Source organism: Delphinus delphis, chromosome 9 (genome assembly GCF_949987515.2).
Source record: "Delphinus delphis chromosome 9, mDelDel1.2, whole genome shotgun sequence".
Taxonomy (NCBI): Eukaryota; Metazoa; Chordata; class Mammalia; order Artiodactyla; family Delphinidae; genus Delphinus; species Delphinus delphis.
The window spans coordinates 22152172-22178877 of NC_082691.1; the positions used below are offsets into that span (position 1 = coordinate 22152172).

A 26706-nucleotide genomic window follows, 5' to 3' on the forward strand; every position below is an offset into this window, starting at 1 on the left:
TTTTTCCCTCTTTTCTTTCAGGGTAGCTAGGTCAGTTAGATGGTAGTATGGAAAGAATATAGATAGAGTCAGAATGATTTAGTTTCAAATCCTTTTCATCCACTTACTAGCTCTGAAGTCGTGAGTAAGCCACTTAATTTATTTGATCTTGGGTTTTTTGTTTGTTTAAGTATTGTCCTAAGAATTAAATGAAATAAAGTATGTGAAAATGCTACATGTAGGACCTGGCACATACTTGGTCTTCACTAAATGTTGGTTTTCCCATTACAATGTGGAGTTAAGATTGAGTTACTGGGGGCTTTCCTGGTGGCGCAGTGGTTGGGAGTCCGCCTGCCGATGCGGGGGACACGGGTTTGTGCCCCGGTCCGGGGGGATCCCACATGCCGCGGAGCGGCTGGGCCCGTGGGCCATGGCCGCTGGGCCTGCGCGTACGGAGCCTGTGCTCCGCAACGGGAGAGGCCACAGCAGTGAGAGGCCCGCGTACCGCAAAAAAAAAAAAAAAAAAGATTGAGTTACTGAATTATTTTTAAAAGGAGACACAGTGGAAGATAAGTAATAAAACTGTTAGAATGACTTATACTGTGTCTTGTCTCGAGCATAGATCTGCCCAAACTGATTCACCTTCCCTCAAAGTAGGACTTCCTTTGTATAGGATTCACCAATTTTTTCCCCTTAAAAGTTTGATAGAAGTTGAATAAAGTTGGGTGAGGTGACTATGGTTGTGTCTTGGCATTGAGTTGCTGTACCTTAATGAGATCCTTCTTTACAAAAGTAAAAGCTTACAACTAAGGCAAGATGTAGTAGCTATTATAGTCTCTGGAATGCCTTTGCATACTTCTCTAAGGGAGATCAGAAAGCCTATATAGGTGGGTTGAGATCTAAGTGTTTAAATGCTCAGGATGTTAAAACACTTCTCAACAGTTCTTTCCTATTTGATTTCCATTTTGGTATTTACTATGGAAGGGAGCCAGTTAAAACCTATAAACTGTTAGTTCTCTAATTTTTTTTGTCTCCCATATCAGTTCTGTAGAGTCCTAAAGAAACTAATGACCTTAAAGGAAATTAAGAAACATTTTTGCTACACTGATATCTTTTAATTTGGATTTTCAGAGTGAGCCAAGGTAGAGGCCCTCAGAGTGTACGCTAATATTTTTGATTTATATGGTCATCTACCTCCAACTACAAATCGTGGTAGCCTTTTCCTAATTTTGAAGGAAAAAAATGAGTGTAGAGTGTTCTGAATTTTAAACCTTTCTCATATACCTTTTTAAAAGCTTGGGTCGGGCTTCCCTGGTGGCGCAGTGGTTGAGAGTCCGCCTGCCGATGCAGGGGACATAGGTTCGTGCTCCGGTCCGGGAAAGATCCCACATGCCGCGGAGAGGCTGGGCCCGTGAGCCATCGCCACTGGGCCTGTGCGTCCGGAGCCTGTGCTCTGTAACGGGAGAGGCCACAACACTGAGAGGCCCGCGTACCGCAAAAAAAAAAAAAAAGTTTGGCTCCTATTTTTCTTCAGTAAATGAAAAAATAATTCTAAAAAGTAGTAAATGAGTATTAACAGAAAAGTGTTCATTCAGCTTATGTCAGGGCTTTATTTCGGGATATGTGCTCAAGTTTTTATATGTGTGTGAGTTTGTATTACATGCTTAGTCCATCTTCTTTCTTATTCATGAAATAGAGGTAAGTGGCAGAATTTTATTGTGTTCCACAAAGAATACTTTGTTAACTGAAAATAAAATCCCAAGAGCATAAGATTGATAAAAACAGTATACTTTATTTTTTCAGTATGGCTTACAGTAAGCAAGTTAATCAGTTGTTTAGAGTACATTGGAGTTTTTGGAGACGGATCTGGAGAGGAAGGCTCATGTTTGTTGTATTAGATGTAGTCAGTCATATGATTCTGGTTTATAAATACTTAAAGAAATCAAATTGTAGATTTTGAATAGCAGATTTCATTTTCTCTTTTCAATATATATGTTGTTAAACTAATAATATTCTCGATATTTTGTCACTAACACCAGCACTCTGGAAGTATACATTGTTAGTTATTTCTATAAACTGTCAACAGATTTACTACAGAGACACAAAAGTATGCCTTAGTAAATTTTTCTTAATTTATAAATATTTCAGAGACAAAAACAATATACTTGATGCTTCTAATGCCTCTCAATTCAAACAAACTTAAGTTGGAATAGGACTGGAGAAAGAAAGTGGTTCTGTTTTAGACATTTTGATATCTAGGCTGGAGGTAAAAAATATACTGAGGACTCTGTATATAGCTGATGTAGAAGACTTGGGCATGAATAAGATCTTTCAGATTCTGGGTACAATATCTCAAAGTACCAAGGAGGGAACCTGGGTAAGCACCAAAATGTGTGAAGAGCAAACTAAAAGAAAGCTGTAAAAAAAAAAGAAATGAACAATCAAGGGATAAAGGAAAACCAGGAAACAGTGGCATTATATAGGCCAAGAACGAGAGTGTTTTATATCTGGCAGAAATGCATGAATATCTATTTACTTCCTTTAAGGACTGCCTGGGAGAATGAACTGGACTTTTAAACATCTGTGGCACTTAGAATATCCTGGATAGGTGAGGGTATTTCTGGGATCAAAACAAGGAGCTGAGGTATGCTCAAATAGAGGCATTCGGGAACTCTCATCAAGCACAGGATGTGGTGGGATTCAGGTGACCCAGGGCCCTGGGAAAAAGGCGAGTAGAAACTTGGGTTATGGGAGAAATCCATATACATAAAACAGCTATTATTCTACTTGACTGTTTTTTCTGTTTTTTTTTTTTTTTAAATAAATTTATTTATTCATTTTTGCCAGTGTTGGGTCTTCGTTGCTGTGTACAGGCTTTTGCAGCGAGCCGGGGCTACTCTTTGTTGCGGTGTGCCGGCTTCTTATTGCGGTGGCTTCTCTTGTTTTGGAGCACGGGCTCTAGGCGCATGGGCTTCAGTAGTTGCAGCATGTGGGCTCAGTAGTTGTGGCGCACGGGCTTTAGTTGCTCCGCGGCATGTGGGATCGTCCTGGACCAGGGCTCGAACCCGTGTCCCCTGGCTTGGCAGGCGGATTCTTAACCACTGTATCACCAGGGAAGCCCTTTGTTTCTTCTTTGAAATGTTATTTTCCTTTTGTTGATTTAAAAAAATAATTACATTAAAACCAAATGTATTTCCTTAAAATGACTAATTTATAAGAAAGAGGAGCAAAGTGGTTGAATAAAACTAGAAAGTGGTCCTATAGACCAGCCAAATAGGAGAAGAAAAAATTTTAAAAGTGATCCCTTTCAAAATGTGAATACCTGGAAATAACCGTAAGTAGAAAGTAGAACCTGAAGTAGAAATGTATTCATTTGCATTAGTGAAAAAAATTAAGTGTTCTTGGTTGGAAAAGTTAACTGTAATTTAGCTTTTTTCAGTGATATTTAAAATATCAGTTGTTTTCAAATTTGATGCAGTTCTCATCAAAATACCAAAGGAATCTTCTCTGAACTTCCCAATATAATGTTAAAGTTCACTTGTAAGAATCAAGAGACAAAAATACCAAAGAAAACTTAGGATGAAAGTAGTGATGAGTGAGAACCAACCCTTTTAAAAATTATAAATCTATATTTAAAACAATCTGTTAGTGGAACTTCCCTGGTGCTCCAGTGGGTAAGACTCCATGCTCCCAATGCAGGGGGCCTGGGTTTGATTCCTGGCCAGGGAGCTAGATCCCACATGCATGCCGCAGCTAAGAGTCCACATGCCTCAACCATGAGCCCACATGCCACAACTAAAAGATCCTGCATGTCGCAACTAAGACCCAGTGCAGCCAAAATAAATAAACAAATAAATAAAATGCATTATAAACATAAAAATAATCTGTTAGTGGTATAAGAATATACCAGTTGCGACTTCCTTGGAAGTCCAGTGGTTAAGACTCCACACTCCCAGTGCAGGGGGCATGAGTTCAATCCCTGATCAGGGACCTACAATCCTGCATGCTGCATGTAGTGGCCAAAAAAAAAAAAAAGCGTGCATATATGTGTGTGTGTGTGTATATATACACACACACATACATACATACCAGTTAGTTGATGGACTTGAATAAGCAACTAGGAAATATAGATCGTGTTATGAATTAATTTAACATATATTAAACAAGGAAAAAGAAAAGGGTTATTTATTAAGTCATATTATTAACCATTAGGGGAAAAATATATTTAGATCTTTATATCACACCACATACCAAAGTAAGCTTCAGATAGTTAAATTAATTAAATATAAAAAGTCAAATCATTGAAACATACAATATAGTTTAATGTTTGACAGACTTGTAGAGGGGGATATAATAGAAGGGATAAAGGAAATCACAAAGGACAAGATTGATTTATTTGACTACTGAAAGTTTAAAGTTCTAATTGAATTATCCAAATTGGCATTTTTTTAAGATAAATGAGGGTAGATTTTGGCAAAACACACTGCTATGCATGCTTACTGTACTTCTCTAATTTCCTATGCTCTCTGTGTTTTATTTCTTTTCTAATTCTTATTTTGTTCCTTTTCACTGTTTAGAAATACCTTTAATCTCAGATGTATTTTTAAAATTATTGATAGATATTAGAATACATAATAAAACCAAGAAATAAAGGTTAAACACAAGTGGATCATCTTCCTCAACTCCAAAGTGTAAGGTGTTTAGGAGATACCATTTGGTGAAAATTAATAATTAGCATTGATACAGTGTCTATTATATATGTTTTCTCATCTTTTTTAGATCACATGTATTTATTCATTCTGTAGATAGTCAATGATATGTCAAAGTGATAAGTGATATAGTGAACCCAGTGATTTTTACAGTAATCTTGATCACATGGATGTTAATATAGCTAGTTCTCAAAGGTGTTGACCTGCATAGACTAGCAGAGTTCAACTAAGAACACACATCTGTTACCTTCTAGTCCAATACTCTTCATTATATAGTATTAACTCTCTAGAAGAAAGGGTAGTAGTGAAGGTTTTTTGTTTTTAGAATGTTATGTTCTAATATTTTGGTTGTCATTTCCTTCACCTCTATAATCTTTCCATCTCATATTGAATCCAGCCTAATTTATTATAGGGCAAATAATTTTCTGAGTTTCTATAAAACATCAATTTGAAACAAAAGTTATAGAGTTACTCGTTTTAAGACTTTGTCACACCAATTAAATGTAATATTTCTATATTATAAAGACCAAACTTCTTACCGTGAAATTCTGGGCCTTCACAGTATGTCTCCAACTTACCTTTTTAGCCTTATTTTACTCCTTTGGGACCCAAACTGTTGTGTTCATTGTTCTGTCTTCTGGTACTGGTGTAATACCTAGCAAGTGGTAGGTCCTGAATGTTTTGTTTTGTTTTTGAGAAGTAAAAAGTGCATTCCTCAGGACAGATGAAATTAAGAACAATATTTACAATAAGAATGATGCAAGTCATTATCATCAGTGGAATTTTTTTCCATCAGAATACCTCGTGAAAATATTAATGCTGAATACCATAGTGGAAAGTCAGTATGTAACATATATTTCTTTGTGATAGGGCTTATAATTTTTGTGCATATTGAAAGTACTATAAAAGTGTATTTATTAAGCCTTATTTCAACAAGCGTTAGATTAAGGAAGGATAAGGGGAAAGTCTGTTAGTGTAATTATGAGTTAAATTTGAGTAACAAAAAGAACCACAAAGGGATACAAGGAAACTTTTGGAGGTGATGGATATGTTTATTACCTTCAGTGTGGTGATAGTATCATGGATGTATAGGGCTGGCCAAAAGGTTCGTTTGGTTTTTTCCATAAGATGGTTCTAGTAGCACTTAGTTATCTTTAACTTCATTCGAAACAATTTTGTTAGACTGTATTGTGACAGCTGTCATATCAGTGTGCATTTAAAAAAGACTTATCAAAATTGGTGAATTTTTGTGTAGCCATTTTAATATTGAAGATGGAAGAAAAAAAGCAACATTTTTGGCATATTATGCTTTATTATTTCAAGAAAGGTAAAAACGCAACTGAAATGCAAAAAAAGATTTGTGCAGTATATGGAGAAGGTGCTGTGACTGATTGAATGTTTCAAAAGTGGTTTGCGAAGTTTCGTGCTGGAGATTTCTCGCTGGACGATGCTCCACGGTCAGGTAGACCAGTTGAAGTTGATAGCGATCAAATTGAGACATTAATTGAGAACATTCAATGTTAATACCACGTGGGAGATAGCCGACATACTCAGAATATCCAAATCAAGCGCTGAAAATCATTTGCACTAGCTTGGTTGTGTGACTCGCTTTGATGTTTGGGTTCCATATAAGTTAAGTGAGAAAAACCTTCTTGACCATATTTCTGCCTGTGATTCTCTAACAAAAATGTTCCATTTTAAAAACAAATCGCCATAGGCGATGAAAAGTGGATACTGTACATGTGGAACGGAAGAGATCGTGGGGCAAGCGAAATGAACCGCCACCAACCATACCAAAGGCTGCTCTTTATCCAAAGAAGGTGATGTTGTGTATGTGGTGGGATTGGATGTTGTGTATGTGGAGTCCTCTATTATGAGCTCCTTCCGGAAAACCAAACAATTAATTCCAACAAGTACTGCTCCCAATTAAGCCAACTGAAAGCAGCACTTGGCAAAAAGCGTCCAGAACTAGTCAACAGAAAATGCATAATCTCCCATCAGGATAACACAAGACCGCATGTTTCTTTGATGACCAGGCAAAAACTGTTACAGCTCGGCTGGGAAGTTCTGATTCATCCATCGTATTCACCAGACATTGCACCTTGGGATTTCCATTTATTTCAGTCTTTACAAAATTCTCTTAATGGAAAAAAAATTCAATTCCCTGGAAGACTGTAAAAGGCACCTGGAACAGTTCTTTGCTCAAAAAATGAAAAGTTTTTGGAAGACGGAATTATAAAATTGCCTGAAAAATGGCAAAAGGTAGTGGAACAAAAGGGTGAATACGTTGTTCAATAAAGTTCTTGGTAAAAATGAAAAATGTGTCTTTTATTTTTACTTGGAAAGCAAAAGCACTTTTTGGCCAACCCAATATATGCATATGTACAAACTCATCAAATTGTATACATTAAATATGTTCAGGGACTTCCGTGGTGGTCCAGTGGTTAAGAATCCACCTTCCAGCGCAGGGGATGCAGGTTCAATCCCTGGTCAGGGAACTAAGATCCCACATGCTGCGGGACAACTAAGACCTAACGCTGCAACTACTGAGCCTGCACGCCACAACTAGAGAGCCCGCATGCTGCAACTACAGAGCCCACGTGCTCTGCAGCCTGTGCGCCACAAATAGAAGCCCACGTGCCACAACTAGAGAGAAGTCTGCACGCACCGCCACGAAAGAGCCTGCATGCCACAACTAAGACCCAACGCAGCCATAAATATATATATATATATATATTTTTTTTTTTTTTTAAAAAGTATATTCAGAGTTTCCCTGGTGGCACAGTGGTTAAGAATGTGCCTGCCAATGCAGGGGACACGGGTTTGAGCCCTGGTCCGGGAAGATCCCACATGTCACGGAGCAACTAAGCCCATGCAACACAACTACTGAGCCTGCGCTCTAGAGCCCGCGAGCCACAACTACTGAAGCCTGTGTGCCTAGAGCCCGTGCTCCGCAACAAGAGAAGCTACCGCAATGAGGAGCCCACACACCGCAATGAAGAGTAGGCCCTGATCACCGCAACCACTCTTGTGAGAGAAAGCCCACGCGCAGCAACGAAGACCCAACACGGCCAAAAATAAATAAATAAATAAAATAAATTAGAAAAAATGTATGTTCAGGTTTTTGTATATCAACTGTACCTCACTTAAAGCTATTTTTAAAATGTGAGTAGCTAATAATTTCTTTACTATGTACATATCAACATCACATAAGGCTACTGCTTCTAAAAACATTTACAGGATTGTTGGTTAAATAGGCAGTTTAAGCACGTTTAACTCTGGTCCCTCCCTAAACTTCCTAAAATTATAGTGGAGGAACATAAAAATATATAAAGATTAAAAACCAAAAAACTGAAGAGAAGGTGGTAGTAAATGAGATTTTGACAGTATTTTGGGAAGTGGAAAACACACTGACCAATGTGAAAAGGGACTTAGAACAGAGAAAGCTAAAACTTGCTTTCCTGTAGGTGAGGGAAGCCAATAAGAATCAAGATGATTATCTTCAAAGAACCCCCAGAAAGTCCCAGAAATTGGAGGTCCCCCTTAAGCCTGGTGTGTAGGATGGGACTGAAAACAAGAAGAGTACTTGAATGTCTCTATAAAGAGTGTTTAGAACCCCAGATTCCTTCCATCAAATTGAGCAGACAGATGACAGCTTCGTGCACACCTGGGAACAGAGTAGGGAGGGATTTACTCTGGCGTGGTTGAACCTGGAAGTCTCTGGGTTCAGTATATCAGGTCCAACTGATGGTGGGGTTGTTAGTTCCTTGCTGAAAGCAGGAATCTGCATGCTGAATAGTGAGATTGCTCCCACCCCTTATTTGGCTCCCAGAATACTGATAGCCACTTCTGGTGGGAGACAGAACCCCTCTCTTGAAAAACTAACCAGCCCAAGAGAGGAAATCGATAGTTACTGATGGTTGTGGCCCACCAATGACATTGCAAGGACTGTATTCAGTCACCAAGCAGTAAGATGGCCACTAAGGCACAAGCCCTCCCCCTTACATTTACACACACATTTCCCAGTCATTTAAAATATTCCATTCTCTCAAAATGAACAGAACCAGGAATTATCAGACACTTGACAAAGCCTCTAACGTGAAAGACATAATCCAAATAAGCAGGAAAAAATGGATGGAATGGAGACAACACAGAATAGAAAAAAGATGGGGGGGTGGCAAATGTCTGTTTTCTCAGTAATTAGGAAATATTGCAACCATGAAATAAGAAACAGGTCATAATAAATAAGAAGCTCTTGGAAATTAAAAATATAATAGCATAAATTTTAAAAATTAAAATTTAATTTTAATTAAAGAAGGCTAGAAGACAGTCAAGGAAATCTCCCAAGAAAATGAACAAATAGAGAAAATAGGAGAGAGAAGATAAAGAAATTAGAGAATCAAACCAAGAGGTATGTCACATACTCATAGTAATAATAATAATTATAACTAAAACTAATCATAGTCTGGAAGGAGACTGGAAGAGAAGAAATTATGAAAGAAGCTTCTAGTAGTAACATGAATTTTTGCACAGAAAGTTCTCGATATAATGGATTAAAAATTGTAATACAATGGATTAAAAAAAGTTACACCATGAGATTGTAGAACGTGAAGAATTAAAAAAAAAACTAAAAGCTCAAAAGAGAGAGAAAAAACAGCTCACATTCAAAGGAACAGGAATCACAATTATAAAATTCTTAAGGAAAGTTATTTCTAGTCTAGAATAATACACCTTTTCCAAAAGTCAGTAACCTTGAAAATATAATAATTATGTAGGCCTCAGGAAATTTGTTTCCTATGTATAGTTCTTAAGAGGCAATTGGAGGGTATAACCCACTAAATTGAGCAAGTGTAGCTAGAAAAACGTAGATGGGACCTGGGAAACGGGAGAGTGTAACACAAGAGAGAGTGTCAGCTCTGTGGTAGCCTCGGGGGCCAGGGGTCCACACTGGAGCGCGAGGCTCAAGGTTTCTAAGACGGATGTCTGTGATATTGATAGTTACCTGATATGCTTGACCAATTGAGAGGAGGTGTACAAATCTGCAGGAAAGTTTGAAGAAGGGCTGAATTACTGATGGTACATAGGAAACCCAAGACAATTATTAGGGAAAAAATAAGAGTTATATAAGAAAAAATAGGAAATCATGCTGTCATTGGTATGAATAATAACTGTAGTCATAAGATTGAACTAACCAAAAATGAGCAGTATTAGGAAGATGGAGAAGACATTTACATAGTAGGAAGACAGTAGAGTATGTGTGAAATAGGAAGATCAAGTAATAACGTTTATGCATTCTGAAATATTTTGAAATATGGAGGCAAATCTTCGAAGTAGCTGTTTTTAAAAAGTTGAAACTTGATGTGTCAGGGTAAATGGAGGGCTGTGGGAGGGGACTGCTGGTTTTTTATTAAAATTCTTGTGTTATTTGACTTTTTTAAACAATGTACATACATTACTACCTTGTTAAACATTAACTTAGTTTGGCAAATTTTAATTCATAACCACAGACTCTACTGACTTTTACTTTAAAGAGGCTTAGCTACATAACTGTTACCTATAAACTTATTTTTTAAAAGGATGAACATTCTTTTAATACCCTTTTTTTAAATATTTTCCAGTTGCCTTGTAGAAGGGGATGCTAAGGAAGAAATACTGCAGCCTCCAGAACCTCACCCAGTGCCACCCATCTTGACACCTTCTCCCCCTTCAGCTTTTCCAACAGTCACTACTGTGTGGCAGGACAATGACAGATACCATCCAAAGCCAGTGTTGCACGTGGTTTCATCAGAACAACATTCAACAGACCTCAACAGAAACTATAATAAATCAACAGAACTTACAGGGAAAAATGAATCAACTGTTGAACAAATAGATAAAAAATTGGAGCGAAATTTAAGTTTTGAGATTAAGAAGGTCCCTCTTCAAGAAGGACCAAAAAGTTTTGAAGGGAACACACTCTTGAATAGGGGACATGCAATTAAAATTAAATCGGCTTCGGCTTCACCATGTACAATTGATAAAGTCTTTAAATCACAGGAACTGAATTCAAGAGATCTAAAAATTGATGGTATTTCCCAGAATTCCTGTGTGGACTGCAATGCAACACAGTCAAATAAAGCTCCAGTTATCCTACCAGAAGAATCACAGAAGAATTCAGACACACCTCCAAGGCCAGACCGCTTACCTCTTGATGAGAAAGGACATGCACCATGGTCATTTCATGGACCTGAGAATACTCTACCCATGCCTGATTCCTCTGAAGGCAAATCCTCAGATACCCACTGTCAAACAATGAAAACTGGGAGTTCAACACCAAGCCCCACGACACAACTTGCAACCCATGATCTCACAGATCATCACAACAGTTCCCCTCTATTCAGAGCACCCCTCAGTTTTACTAATCCTCTTCACTCTGATGACTCAGACTCTGATGAAAGGAACTCTGATGGTGCTGTGACCAAGAATAAAACCAGTATTTCAACAGCAAGTGCCACTGTTTCTGCTGCCGCTAGTACTGAAAGCATTTCTACAAGGAAAGTATTGTCAATGTCCATTGCTAGACATGATATAGCAGGAACAATACATTCAGGTGCTGAAAAAGGTAATGATAATAGTATCTTAACACTTAAATATTTTTACTATGTGCCAGTCACTGTTCTAAGCAGCTTAGCTATATGTTTTATTCCACACTTTACTCCAGAACCTACGCAAAATTTCATTATTTTTGATACTAATTTTTTTTTTAAGTAAGCCCTTTATTTATTGTTACCTTAGTTTGATCACATTGCATTATTGGACTTTTTGTTTCCAAAATATTTAAATTGTTGTAACTGAAAATTTTCTCTTCTTATATCTTACAACTCTTAGTATTTATATGGGTCAAAATTTTATACAACTGAATAATTAGAAATAATTTAGGGATTACTTAAAGTGACAGTGACACAAATATTGTAGAATGGCTTGATTGTCCATTTAATTTTGCCCATGTATATTACAGATATCTATTTTGTTATCTTTTTATGATCTTTTAACTACAAAATACCTTTTTAAAATTTTAAACCTCCTCACAAATGCTTGCAAAATGGCTCCTTTCAATAATGAGTTTATTAACCAAGGAACAATATTGCAGCTGCTCAGCAGAATATAGGAAGTTTAATTCAGTCAGTAGAAAGTGGGATATTTCCATGTCTAGTCATCAGTGCTACTACTGTTTAATTAATGACTCTCTTCTTTAAGCAGTCTAAGCATTTCAAGATAACGTATCCCCTAAGTTCCCAAGATGTATTATTGGGTCTTGAAACTCCTCTTTAATCTGCTAAAAATTACCACGGTGCCGTCTTAAACAGACCATGAAAAAAAAAAAAAAGACCATGAAGTTGACAGCAAATATATAAACACAAAAGCTGTTCATTGATAGGTTGACTATCAGTGGTCTTTTACTTGTCGGTGAACTTTGATAGCGACACACATAGACTGGTATTTATAATGTGCAGTCAAGTAAGTACTGTGAACTTGGAAGATGACTTTTTCTAATTCTCACCCAGTAAGTACCACCCATACTGTGGTGCCTCTATTTTCCTCAACTCACACATACTTTTTTTTTTTTTTATCTTGGGGATGTATCTGGTAGAGTAAATGAGAGTCTAAGCTAGTTTTTTAAATTTACAGGATTTTCTGTGTTCTTGATTCTTTTGTGGTTTATTTGAAGGATCTTCAGAAGATAATGGTTGCCACAATAAATACTACTTTACCAGTTTGGCATAATTTAAAATTGTTAATATATTATTTTCTCTCGACTTCAGAGTTTGAAAAATAACTGCTAAGTTGTAACTACACAAGAAAACATGTAGATAAGAAATTGTCGTTTTGGGTTTTTTTTTTTTTTAGCATATCAGGCATTTGTTTTGTACCTAGGAAATAAATTTTTTTAAACCATTACTAGAAATAGAGTTTGGTGAGGGCAGGAAGGATGCATGATATAACATGCTCATTAAAAGTTACTGCCATATGACCAGTGTTTTAGTGATAACAAAGAGTTCCTTTAGAATACAACATACTGTACAGAATAGTTGAAAGCACTCTTCTGTATACCAGCTCACTTCCTTTCTCTCCATTTTATTTGTATTTCAAAGCAAAGATAGCTGTAAATGTGATTTCTGGTTTCTTTTCACCCTACCTTAACTATGCTAAATGAGTTTGGTATTAACAGAAGATTTTCCTGTGTAAGTATTCTGTGTTGCAGCATAACTACAAGCAGTCCTATTTTTAATGTTAGTAATTATTTACCTTGTAGATGAACCTTTGGCTCAAGGATTAGATTATTGTTTGCTTGTTTGTTTTAAAATTTGCTATGGAATAATTTTGTTTTGATACCTAAAACAACCTTTTGCATAAGTTACTGCCTAAAAAAAACTCCTGGCTATCATTCTGATTTTAATATTGACTCAGGCCTCCTGAAAGATTTCTCAAACATGGCTACACTAGGCTCCCATAAAGTGTATGATTTACAAAAGCCTACGAAAAATGTGCAGGCTCTGGTTGGATAACCTCTGAAACACAAATTTATAACACAGAAAAGGCAATGCAGAGATCCAGGGAGAAACATGCAGTTGAGAAGCCAAGGCCACAGTTAGAAAATAAAGTCTTTTAAGAGCGAGGACTGTTAAAACAGAAGAGGTATAGAGTTTCCGAAAGATACTTGATACTTGATGTAAACAAGCCATACTGTCCTTCCTGATTTGTTCACGTAATTGTGAAATGGCACCACAGTGTCAAGATTATGCATCCCTTCCTTTCAACAGCCATCTCTTCACTGTGAGCTCTTAGTAACAAAAGAGCAAGGGGAAATATGATTGCTTAGACTGTTACTACCAGACAGGTTAGATAGTTCTTTAGTAGCTTAACTTTATATACAAGAGAGTTCCAGTACTCATGTTTTATATATGTGTGTGTGTGTGTGTGTGTACAGATTTTTATATATACACACACACACACACATATATATATAAAGTATTGGACTGGAACTCTTCTCTCAGCAGGATCCAGGGGCTGTATTTTCTTGTGTCTTCAGCTAAACAATTGTAGGAGGAACCAGAGCAGTCATACCTGGCTCATGCATGTTGAAAATTGAAAAGGCTTTTCTTGATTTTCACTCTCTTTTTAATGCATAGCCTATCAAATGTGGTAAAATAGCCAAGTATCATGGCACAGTTGTTCACATTTTTAAGAAAACAGTTGTCAAGGGCCAGACAATATAGGATCCTCACAGCTTCCTTTCTTTGCCCCATCTTTTCTAACCTGAGAGTCCACACACAGAATTGTATCCTCATATTTTCTTTTTCTACCTCCAGTGAAACCTCAAAGGATCTAATACTCTCATTTCACCTAATGCCATAATGAGGCTAACTGACAAGGCTTACTTAATGCATTATCTTTTCCAAGAGCTAATTTTGTTTTTACTGGTGAAAAGCTTTTATATGGCTTCAGTCAGTATTCTCAAAGTATGGTCATATGCCACTGTTCACAAGATTTTAGGCAATAAATAAATGAACATCCAAAAATTTTAATGGTTATATTTTTGTATATTAGGAAAATAACTAACACTTTTAATCTGCTATTTTAGTCATTACTATTTAAAACATGACTGAAGTACATAGTTAAGTTTAAAATGAGTGGGATTTAAAAAAATAGGACATATGGTCCACAGTATGGCAAAACTCGTAAAAGGAGTTAAGCAATTGATCACAGTTTGGGAAGCACTGATTTAAGTCAAATGACTGAAGCTTTCCTTTGTGGACCCAAAGCATTATCAGCAAACCCAGTAGAGAAGGCACTCGCCTGCTGGCTTCTCTGCTGAAGATGCCTTCAGACTCAGAGGACAGTGTGATTAATACCTACACGGTGTCAGGAACGTCATGGGAGAGTCATTTTCTCTGTGCAACAGTGATGGAGTTCAGTCTTTGCTCAATAAGCTTTATAATTGTTTTTGATAACAAGTCAAGTGATAAGGATATCTTGTTTATTTTTGCATTTTTAAAAACTGGTTCTCCTAGATACTTGTGGCAGTGATTTATAAGAATGTCAAGAAAGCTGTCTTATTTTGTTTAGATAACAAGTTCACTTTTAAATGAGTTAACATTTTTTAACAAGTTCATAATTTGTCTAAATTTTATGTATTTGTTATAGATGTTGATGTTAGTGAAGATTCGCCTCCTCCCCTACCTGAAAGAACTCCTGAGTCTTTTGTATTGGCCAGTGAACACAGTGAGTATATCTTCTGATTTTACATATTTCATGCTTTAATAATAAGCTCTGTAAAACATGGCTGATGTCAGTCTGTTGCTGTTGAGCTACACAATTAAATTCAAAAACAGGTTTGAATTTATACTGACAAATGTTTTTAATTCCTTGTATGAAAAATACTTATAATGGTATTTTTTATTTGCTAAGACTGCTAATAAAATGGCTGCATTTATATCAAACACTATAATCCAGTTAAATGCAACTATAACTGTATACAGTTTGTCTTTTCATTCATTAAAAATGGCATTTACTTATGAAAAGATATTAACTGCTTCACTTGGTACCAGTGTAGGTAAGTAAACATTTAAACTCTGTTGTAGGCAGGCATCACTCAGTTGATGTTAACTGAGCACCCTTAAGGCCACAAGAGTATCTGTGAGGGAGAAAGTGATATTTCAGAGTATTGATAATATATTCCTCCTCCTTCCCATCCTGAAAAAGAGTATAGAAACAGCTTTAATATATTTACGGTGTCTTGTGCTCAGTGGAGGTGCACACTACTAGTCTTATCTGAGCTGCATTTTACAAATATTTTATTCATTTTAACTGATTTTAAGAATGTTAAAAACAGTGAAGCCGTATACTCCACTAATATTAAATACATAAGTCTATGTCTGTCACACCTGTAGATTACAATGCACTTGTAATAAACTCTGATAACTCAGTTCTTTAAATTTTAAGGAAGAAAGCAAAGCTTAAAGGGATATTCTTCAATTAATAGAAGCTAGAAATTTTTTAGTGGAAGTGATAGTTTCTAAAAATCTACAGTATCTGTTTTTGTATATTACCTTAAAGCAAGAAATTTTCATAATTAAAGATGTTAATTTTAATTGTAAGATTTCATTTTTCTCAGATACACCTGTAAGATCTGAGTGGAGTGAACTTCAAAATCAGGAACAGTGTGAACAAAGAAAACCTGAAGTGAGTCCTTTTGGGATTGGAACAGCTATAGCTCAATATTTTTGTTCTTTTGTTTTACTAATTTATCTTACAGTTGTTTGTTATAATAACTTACCTTAAGACTATTAAATATAATTTTTGATAATTATTTCTTACGCTATGAGTTCAGATGAAAAGTGTATAAAATGTGAGATCTAAAATTTTTTTAAAGAGCATTATGATCTACATATGACCATCACTTCAGAGTATTATTTTCCCAAGCTGCTTTTGAAATTTGTAAATTATGCCTTGTTTCAAATCATTTTGGAGGTATGAATAGAACAGGAGTTACTATTTTCAGGGTCCCAGTACTTTCCTAGATTTTGTTCTTTCCATTATAGAACCAGGTATATTGTCTCTCCCTTTAGTTTTTCTGGTCACATGAGACTTCCTTTCACATTCAGGAAATGTTTTGGTAGCTAAATATTTTAGCCACTGGAAATGCTATTTTTCATCAACATTAATGTTTTTCGTATTTCTCTCACATTTGAATATCTGAAATTGGGGTATATCTTAAAATTGACTAAAAAAGCATTGTGATATACTTTAATTGGTAGATAAAGTATTGGTAACCTAATAATGATGCTATGTCTTACAATCAGTGATATCATAATTTGATGAATACAGTAGAGGGCTGGCAAAATGCAGTTGTGTGTATGTTCTCGTAATGTAGTAACTTCTGCATTTTCAGTTTTCATCCAGAAGGAAAAGGAATTCCCCTATCCTTTTACTCCCAGTATAAAACACCACAACATTAAACATTTTTAACCCTAATTGAAAACACCATTGTTTTCTTTTCCTTTGACATGAGAATCTTGATAGATCTTGATTTATTGGGATATATACTCATAACAGACCAAATTTTCTATAATTTGTACATGAAAGGGATGTACTGTAATAGCTATTGAATGTCTTCCTTATAGGGCTTGATAACCTCTGGAAGTGAAACATGTGGTAAGTTGGACTGTGTTCCTTTTTGCTATAGATTATATAGATTAATTTCCATAAAATAGCATGTCTCATTGTGCATGCTATTTATTTGTGAAATTTATTTCAGTATGTGGAAATATGTAGGACAGCTCTTCTAGAACCTGAATTATGTAGTATAATTCTTTTAAATTCGTTATTATACCAGATATTATTATTGATCAGGAGGATAACAGCATTTATTGTCAGTAGTTAACAGGCTGATGGGAAGGAAATTATTTTAAAAATATTTTCCTGTATTTTATTTCTGTTGTTTATAAAAACACTTAGAATCTAGATCTGACAATGATTTGAATAAATGCGCCAAATTAACCTAGATGATTGAATTGGGGGCCTAAAAATCAATTGTTTTGGAAATCTTCCTTTTAGGACTTCTACATTTGTGAAGGCTAGTAAGATTATGTTAGCTCAATGCAGTGTAATAATGCCAAGTTAGAAAATTTTTCTACTACATTACTTTTATGATCATAGTAAAACAGGTCAAGTTATTGTTAATTCTTATAAATCAGTAACTATGTAAGCAGCTCATCAAACATCCTAGCTTATACAGTTCCCTCAATTTATCTATCACCTCTGCCCTTACCCTCCATGCTGCTTCAGCTGCTCTCTTCCTGGATCTTTGCCTAATGGGGCTCCATTCCATCTCATAAACTCTTTATTATTCTCTGTTTACTTTTCTACAGCAACATATTATAAGGAAAAGAGCAGAAGCTTTAGCGTCAAGCCCACCTGGATTGGAGTCCCATTTTTGCCATTTTACTTACTTTTTGGGTTTGGGCAAGTTACCTCATCTTTCTAGGCTTCAGTTTTCTTCTCTGTGAAATGCAGATAATGGTAGTAACCTACCCTAGAGGATTGTTGCGAAGATTTAATTAAATCAAATCATATATGGAGAGTATTAGACAGTGCCCGGCACATGGTAGGCGCTGAAATGGTAGCAATGCTGTTATTATTATCTATGTTATATGACTACTGCTGCTATAGCTAGATCCCTGGGTCTTTTATTTTCTTAGTATCTGTTAACTCCTTTCTGGTTTCTCTTCCTTCTCTATTCAATCTAGATTCCGTCACTCTAGTCACACTCACAGTTATCCTTTACTTTCTTGCCCCTAATTCCCATACCATTTTGCTTTATCCCTCAGGATTACTGAATACTGCTGAGGAACTTGGCTGTTTTACAGGTTGAGCATACAGTTCTAGGACTGATCCACAGTTGAGCCCTCAGCGTTGCTTGGTTATCTTACATGCTCTGCTTTATACCCTTTTTATTTCCCCTGAATTTTCCAAATCTTGATTTTCTTCATGAATCCCACTAACTGTTACTCAGTAGTAGACCCTTTACTTCATTGAGAAAATTGAGGCTTTTAGCCTAAATCATCATTTCCTTATAGAAGCCAACCCTGAATCTCCGCCACTAGTTTCGTCTACATGCCTCTCCTTTCTGTCCCCGTTTATTATAAACCTTATCACACTACTATAAGTAATGTACTTGTCTGTCTCTCCTACTAGACCAGGGGTTAGCAAACTGTATCCCACAGGCCTAATCCTGCCCGTGGCTTGTTTTCTTATTCTGCCCTTGAGCTGAATGAATTCTTTTTACATTTTAAAGAGTTGTTTAAAATTAAAAACAAAGAAACAAAAATCAATGAAGAATGTGCGACAGAGACCGTATGTGGCTTGCAAAGCCTAAAATATTCTCTAGCCCTTTATAGAAAACGTTTGCCGACCCCTGTCTAGACTATAAGCACCCGAGGACAAGGATTGTCTATTATTTGACTTGTATTCCAAGTTTCCAGAAAAGTTCCTTACAGGGGGTGTAGGGGACGTGATGAAGGTGGTGAAAGGATGCCTGAATCATAGTAGTTGATTTCTTTTGTTACTAATCGTATGCCTTGGCAGTTAAATAAGTAAACTAACTAAAATTTAAGCAATGCTAAATCTTAAAAGAATTACTACTTTTAAGCACAAATATTAAGTCCATTAATAAACTATGAACTTGTTTGCCATTGATTTCCATATAAAGGAATTTCAGTTGCAGTTAAAGTAGGAGCATGAGGAGAATCGTCACAGCAGAAGTACTCGCTGCAGGTTTCTAGGTGCCTGCAAGAACACCTAATATAATTTCCTGTGTTCATTACCCTTGCATTTATATTTATCTGGGCCTCTAAAATTATGATGCTCAAAAAAAAACTTGCTCTTGTAACTAACTGCCCACATTAAAACAATTAGAGGATTCTTCTACCTATGATGCTAAACATGATTATGACTAACAATGGCTTTGATTTGCATTTTAGACCATCCAGCACGAGGTATTCATACAGAGACTTGTACAGAATGTCCAACTAATTTCAGTAACAAGAAAGATCAAATATCAGAAAGTCCAACAGAAGCCACAGAGATTGGTAATTTGTTTATTAGATGATTTTAAAACTGTAATTGTGTAGTTAATGCTGGCAAGAATGAAAAAAAGTTATTTGCCATCATTCCAGAATTTCCTTAAGGCAAAGTTTATCTTTGTGCTATGATTTATTCAGGCCCTTAAATGGCACTTGCCAAGAATAAAACATGTACCGTCAAAGTTGCTTGGAATTAATTATGAAACAAATGAACTAATTTATTCTGTTTCATACTGAGGTTAAAAACTAAAATATAAAAAACTGCAGTATGTAAACAAATCTTTCTTTTGAGTCGGAAAGACTAAAATATCTTAGCTGTTTTTCTTACATTTTGATAGAATTGATTTTATTTTTATAAAAGAAGCAATTATTTTCAACTACCCAGAACAAATTAAGAATTGGTTTGTGTTTGTAGAGATTTGTTTAGTTTTAAGTTCTAAATTTCCATATGGAAATTTATTTGTTCCATAAAATAAGAATGTCTACAGACATGAGCTTAATAGTTTAAAAATATTTCTGAACACTAGAGAATTATTGTGGTATTTTGATTATAGGTTTTGGTAATCGCTGTGGAAAACCCAAAGGACCAAGAGATCCACCTTCAGAATGGACATGATTCAGGGAACTAAAAGACACTTTAAATTATACTGGAAAATTCAAGTGCCACTGAAAGCCAGATTTATAGTATTCCATCTTAAAAATGTGGGACTAACAGCAGTGTAGATTGTTACCTTAGTGTTTTTTGCTGGGACCATCTACCTGCCTTATATTACACTTAGGAAAAAGTATTACATATGGTTTATTTTGTAACTTCAAGTATTATTGCCTTAATGTCTCTTAACCCTGTTACACGCTGCTTGTAGACATGTTAATATAGTAATACTTTTATGATAAATTGAGTTTAAGGACTACTCTTTTGCTAATGTTTTATCATGTATGCATTATTTTGTATATGTACAGGGCAAGTAGGTATATAATTTGATAAAGTTACAGTCATAAAATATTATTAACAGAAGATGTAAGAAATTTCTGCATGGTCTAAATCTTTGTGTACCTTATTTGTAAATTATTTGCCCTGAAGTTTTAGAAAATAGTTTCAGAATTTTAAAATTGCTGGAGTCATGCAGCCAGCATTACAGGTTATCAGAGATCAAAGATTGTAATAATAATACATTTTGTAAATTGTAAGCAAAAAGTTATTTTTATATTATAAACTGTCTAATTGTCCATCCTAATTGTCCTTGTTTTCATTTAGTCATGGAGATTCAGTAAGTGCCTTGGAACAATATTGAATTCTCTTAGCTCGTGTGTGTTACTTTAATATTTGAACTCAACTGGGATTAGAAGACTATCAAAATATATGTATGTTTCAGGATATTTGACCTGCCATTAAAAAGACAAAAACAATTTTACAGTGCCTACTTGTTTTGGTTTTTCATTCCTCTTTTGTGGGAAATTAGACTTAATATCCACCTTCCTCCCAGCTGAGTCTTATCTTTAAGTCATGAGTGTGAATGGGGTTTAATTTCTTAATTATAGAATAGGGAGCACCTTCTGCAGAAACATGGCTTTGCAGTTCTAAATACTTATCCTGGAGTCAGCCCTAGGCATCCTTCTTAGCCTTCTCATTGTTGCCTACTGGGATGCCAGGAAAACACCAAACAAAGGTGCAGTTGGGAAAAGGGAACTGGTTTCTTCCCATCCTGCACTGGAGCAGAGGCCCTTTCCGTAAGTACCAAGTTTGAATTTTGACATCATGGATCAAAGCTGATAGACATCTGTATTTTCCCTCTGCATATAAAAGAGGGAAGAAATTATGAGACTAAAGTGAGATAAAGTAATCATATATGAATAGAAAGAGGATTGTTGTGGAAGAGAAAATAATACTATGATTTCATGTTGGAAAATTTATAAAGCTCAGTGGTCTTAGAATTTCACATTTTTCTCATATATTTGTTCAAAAAGTGTGAATATAGTGGACCCTTGACAGTCATAAGACACAAACACCTCTATAGCATATCATTTTCTTAATAAAATTTAAACTGAAATAAAGTATAACTGAAAAAAATTTAGTCTCCATACACTTTATGATTTGTATAATATGGCACTAAAATCATTTGTAAAGATTTTTTTCTTGGGAAGGAGTTGCTTTGGAACTCCTTCATTGAAGTATACATGTATTCAGAAGGGTGCAAAAAAGCATATTAACCACCACAAAGTATACACTCCTCTGAGTGTGACCACCCTTAGGTCAAGCAGTAGAACAGGACCAGCCACTGAGAAGCTTCCCCTTGGGCTTCTAAGATTTGTTCATTATTATATGTGTAGCAGTTGCTTGTTCATTGTTCATTGCTAGAGTTTTGCATTTTATGAATATACCACAGTTTGTTCATTGTGCTACTAATAAGACATTTGGATTGTTTTTGGCTTGGGAAAACTACAAATTTTGTTGCTACAAACATTTTAAAATGTGTTTTGGTACACTTATATATATATGAATCTGTTGGGTATATATCCAGGAGTGCACTTTTTGGATTACAGAGTATGCACATACATATTCAGCTTTGTAGATATTGCCAAACAATTTTCCAAAGTGGTGGTTCTGATTGTTAACATATTTCCCTCCTGACTAATGAGGTTGAGCACATTCTCATGTGCTTATGACCATGTGGATATTCATTTTTGTGAAGGACCTGTTCAAGTCTCAAGCAGATACTGTTTGGCAGTATCTACTAAAGCTGAGTATGCAGATATCCTGTCATCTGGCAACTTTGCACCTGTTTTTCTATTTAGTTGTTTGTCTTTTTCTTATTGATTTGTTGGAATTATTTATATATTCCAAGTGGGTTTGCCTGTGCTTTGCCTTTTCACTCTACTAATGGTGTTTTTTTGTTTGTTTTTGTTTTAATTGAATTTAATTAAATCCAATTTATCAATCTTTTATAATCACTCCTTTTTGGTGTCCTCTTTTAGAAATCTTTGCCCACCCCACGATCATAAAGATATTCTTTAGTTTTCTAGAAGCTTTATTTTTTATTTATATTTTTGTTATGTTTTTATCTAAAGCTACAGAATTAAATTTTTTGTATAGAGTGTGAGGTAGATTTCTTTTTCCTTTTATGAATCACCAGTTAACGTCCCTCCTCTATTAAATATATAGTCTCGTCATATGTTATATATTCATTGATCTGAGTCAATTACTAGATTTTTTCTTTCTATTCCATTGCCTATTTTTATAATATTTTAAATTCTGCCTTTTTCCACCTTTAGCTTTCTCCCAGTGATTTTTATATTGCCTAGAACACTCAATAAAGTTAGTCATTTTTATTTTTCTATATAAAGCATATAATAAGGTCATTTGTATCTGAGATAAACCACTAGCAAATTTATCCTGCCACTTTATCCAAATCCTCTCCCTTACAGCTAATGCTACAAAGACCTTTAATCTTTCCTTTTCCATCCTAACACTATCAGTTACCTTTCTTTTGGAAGCAATTTTTCACAAATAGTATTTTTTACTCTAGTATTTTTCACTTTATGGACATTTTCTCCTAATATTGGTAAACAGAGCAGTAAAGCCATAGTCATATGTCAGTGCTGAGCTGGGCTCAGTCATTAGCTAAGTGACTTCCTGTCAGGTAACAGCCTCGTAGGACATGTGGTTAAGTTTTTACCTGAGCAAATTTACATAACTGTATGTCCTAAACCCCTGTGGTCATTTCAAATAGCTGAAACTATGAAATTCTTTTTTTTATTTTATTGTTTAAAACATTTTTAATGCCATTGCCTGTGTCAGTTTTTAACTGAAGTATAATTGACTTACAATATTATATTAATTTCAGGTGTACAACATAGTGATCCAATATTTTTATACATTACAAAATTATCACCACAATAAGTCTAGTTACCATCTGTAATCATACAAAGTTACTACAATATTAATGAACTGTATTCCCTGTGCTGTACATGACATCCCTGTGACTCATTTATAACTGGAAGTTTGTACCTCTTAATCTCCACCGATTTCACTCATCCCCCCACCCCCTTTCCCTCTGGCAACCACCAGTTTGTTCTATCTATGAATCTGTTTCTGTTTTGTTAGGTTTGTTTGTTTTGTTTCGTTTTTTAGATTCCACATATAAGTGAAATCGTATACGATTTGTTTTTCTCTGTCTGACTTAGCATAATACACTCTAGTCCCATGCATGTTGTTGCAAATGGCAAATTTTCATTCTTTTTCATGGCTGAGTAATATATATTCATCGTATGTATACGCCACATCTTCTTTATCCATTTGTCTATTAATGGGCACATAGTTAAACTAAAAAGAGATGATTTTGTGCTAAATGAGAAGGGAAGCAATAAAAATAATGCAATTGGCAATCTGAAGCTTTTTAGAGAAATTCAAGTGAAGAAGGACATCTTAACTATATTTAGTCTTAAAATGTGTTCTGATTATAATATTTTTGTTGAAGTACATTTTTGGTGGTCTTGATTGCAATCTGTGAAGTCATTCTATTTTAATCCTAAATATAGAATTAAATTTAATTAAATCAGTTGTGCTAGTTTTGGAAAAGTTTTTGCTGTTTTTGTTTTCTTACACAGATGTCTCCTAATTGCCTGCTTCTAGTGATGTTATTTTAGATATCAAAAGTTCACATTCACATTTAATAGCTTTCTAAATAATCAGATGTGAATTAATTTCAGTTTTTTAATACTCTATTCTCCAATTTTAGATCTTTGTTATTACACAGCTCTTAAATGCCAGAAGCTCATATTTTCAATTCTGGCAGATGGAGAATTGTGAAAACTTTAACAAAATTTTGGCACATATCCATTCAATATATTGTGCTAAAAGTAGCTCTAGTTTTGAATATAAGCTGTATTTTCTTAACAGATTTGCTGTAGTCTGTTTCCCCCGCTATTTGTCTTTAAGGTGCACAAATCTTGCATGATATGCAGATGACCAGTTATATCGTGAACAATTTAATCAGTGAAAAGCAGCTATGCTTGGGTAGCTCAAGAAGATGTGTCTCAGTGTTTTAAACTACAACAAATCTGGGCTTTGTTGAGTTAGTGGGGGAAGGGAATTCCAAAGATTCCAGCCATTTTTCATGTTTTAGAGATAAGATGGCCTATGTACTATAATCGTGATTTAATGTAATAGTATTTGTGACTTAACTCTCTTGTCAACATTTCAGCAAGAACATATTCTTTAGCTACTACAGATTTATACCCAAATAGCCAAACATTAAACAGAAAAGTAGTTCTAAATTTCTCCTTAAAACATTGTTTTCCTGACTGAAAAAAATTTTAGTAGGATTAAGTTTATAGTAAGTACACAAATGTACAATACATCTGTGATATTTTAAAGTATTGTAGTTTGTAAATTTTAGCTTTATCAACTTATATGTAAACCTGTTAGAATATTTCCAATACTTTCTAAAACTAAAATGTGAGAAAGCATTAAATAATTTACTGTATTAAATATAAAATCTAAGTATTTAGCATTTCTCATTGTATTTCAATTAATTATACAATAACATTTTCATGCAGCTTCTATGCAAAAAATTTTAAATACCAATCTGGGCACACTACATGTAATGTGTAATCTGAAATATGTAGAGATTAGCTGAGATTAACATTAGAAAACCATTTTTATTTCTTTTTCTGACCACACTGTGGCTTGCGGCTGGCAGGATCTTAGTTCCCCGGCCAGGGACTGAACCTGGGTCTCCACGGTGAAAGCACTGAGTCCTAACCACTGGGGAATTCCCTAGAAAAACATTTTTAAAATTAAAATTATATATGTACACATTGTTTCAGAAAGGTAAAATGAAGTTTATAGGAAATTTACTATTGCCATTCAGAATAACAGTATTCTTGGCATCTTTTCAATCTAACGATTGAAAATGGATTGATCCATTTTAATATTATTTCATCTGTCAATATCGATTTCCATGTAACAGAAATAAAGTAAAATTTATATGTAGAAATTTTACATTTAGACTTTGCTTTCATTTAAATTCACTTGAATTTACGGCCAAAGGCTTTTGAAAGTTGGATTCTTTGACATTGATAGCTTTTAGCAGTTTCAGTGGCTGTAGAGGTGGGACAGCATGGAACTCTTCCCCATTCTGTCAGAAGGGGGCAGCAAAGCAAGCCAGGAGGAAATTTATAGGTACCAAAAAAAAAAAAGTCAGGAAAGGCACTCAAGAAAATTTAGAAAGCTATAGCCCCAAAGCTTCTTGGGGTGGCTTCACTGTTTTAGAGTGTTTGTGAAGTCCCTAATGCCAAGTGGCCCCCTTTGCAAGAGTCATTATGCAAATCTTAAGGCATCAATACACCTTCATGTAGACTCAGGCCTATCTAATAATTATTAACCTTGCTGAATGCTTACCAAGTGCCAGGCCTTCTGCTAATCTCTGAATACATTATCTTTCTTAATCTTCACGAAAACTTTGCCAGATGGACATCCCTGTTTTATGGATGAATCTGAGGAATACAGACTTTAGATAATTTAAAGTCACACAAAGTAGCAAAGCCAGAATTTAAACCTAGCTCCTGTTACAAAATCCTTGCACTTAATTACTGACACTACTATATGCCCTAGTTTTCAGAGAAGCTTGGAGTGTAGGCTTTAGCAGGCAAGAAACGTGTGTGCTAGTTAACTGATTAGAAAATGTGTGTGCTAGTTAACTGACTAGGTACTTAAGTCAAATGTCACTAATAGGCTTTAAAATCACACAGCTTGAAAACTGATGAAGGGAACTTCCCTGGCGGTCCAGTGGTTGGGAATCCGCACTTCCACTGCAGGGGCCGTGGGTTCAATCCCTGGTCGGGGAGTTAAGATCCCATGTGCCACAGGGCATACACAAAAAATGAGGAAAAATAAATGTTAAAGAAAACCGATGAAGGCCATCTGCATGCTTTTCCTTGGTATCTCTGTTTACTTCCTATCCTGCAGTAAATTTCTAGGGCAAAAGTATGGGACAGAAGTCAGAATCTGGAATTTTACCAACTTGGTCAATTTTAATTTTATAGTTAACTTGGTAAAAGCTATTGTGACAGGTTAGAAATCATGGCCACAATATTTTCAGCTCCTCCCATCAAGGTGGAGTTTGTTTTCTAGTATCTGGGCTGGCCTTCTGCTTTGCTTTGACCAATCAAATGCAGCAGATGTGTTTCTAGGCTGACTCTCTGTGTAGACCTTAAGAGGACAGGCTGCTTCAGTCTCTTGGGTCCCTGCTGGCATGCAAAGAACCTCAGGCTAAACCACTGAACAATGAGAGAATGATGAGGAACTATGTGAAGAGCTAATCGCAGCCAACACCACGTGGAGCAGTGTCCAGGTGGCCCTCCTAATCCCCAGAACTGTGCAAAAAAACAAAGTG

The 26706-nt window shown here is 35.4% G+C and overlaps 1 protein-coding gene and 1 long non-coding RNA gene across 3 annotated transcripts in view; one reads left to right on the top strand and one right to left on the bottom strand.

Annotated features, from left to right (window-relative positions):
• The window catches only part of PTPN12 (protein tyrosine phosphatase non-receptor type 12), an 86489-nt gene extending 65419 nt beyond the window's left edge, over positions 1–21070 (top strand). The window contains exons 13-18 of one of the 2 annotated variants that reach the window (XM_060020311.2): positions 10307–11289; positions 14874–14951; positions 15844–15911; positions 16853–16883; positions 19211–19318; positions 19867–21070. In XM_060020311.2, coding sequence (XP_059876294.1) covers positions 10307–11289; positions 14874–14951; positions 15844–15911; positions 16853–16883; positions 19211–19318; positions 19867–19928 — 1330 coding nt within the window. In that variant the 3' untranslated portion in view covers positions 19929–21070. The remainder of the gene's footprint in view (positions 1–10306; positions 11290–14873; positions 14952–15843; positions 15912–16852; positions 16884–19210; positions 19319–19866) is intronic. The other variant, XM_060020312.1, reaches the window with a different exon arrangement.
• The window catches only part of LOC132430949 (uncharacterized), a 68696-nt gene continuing 43300 nt past the window's right edge, over positions 1311–26706 (bottom strand). The window contains exon 5 of the long non-coding RNA XR_009520595.1: positions 1311–2395. This is a non-coding gene — a long non-coding RNA (uncharacterized lncRNA). The remainder of the gene's footprint in view (positions 2396–26706) is intronic.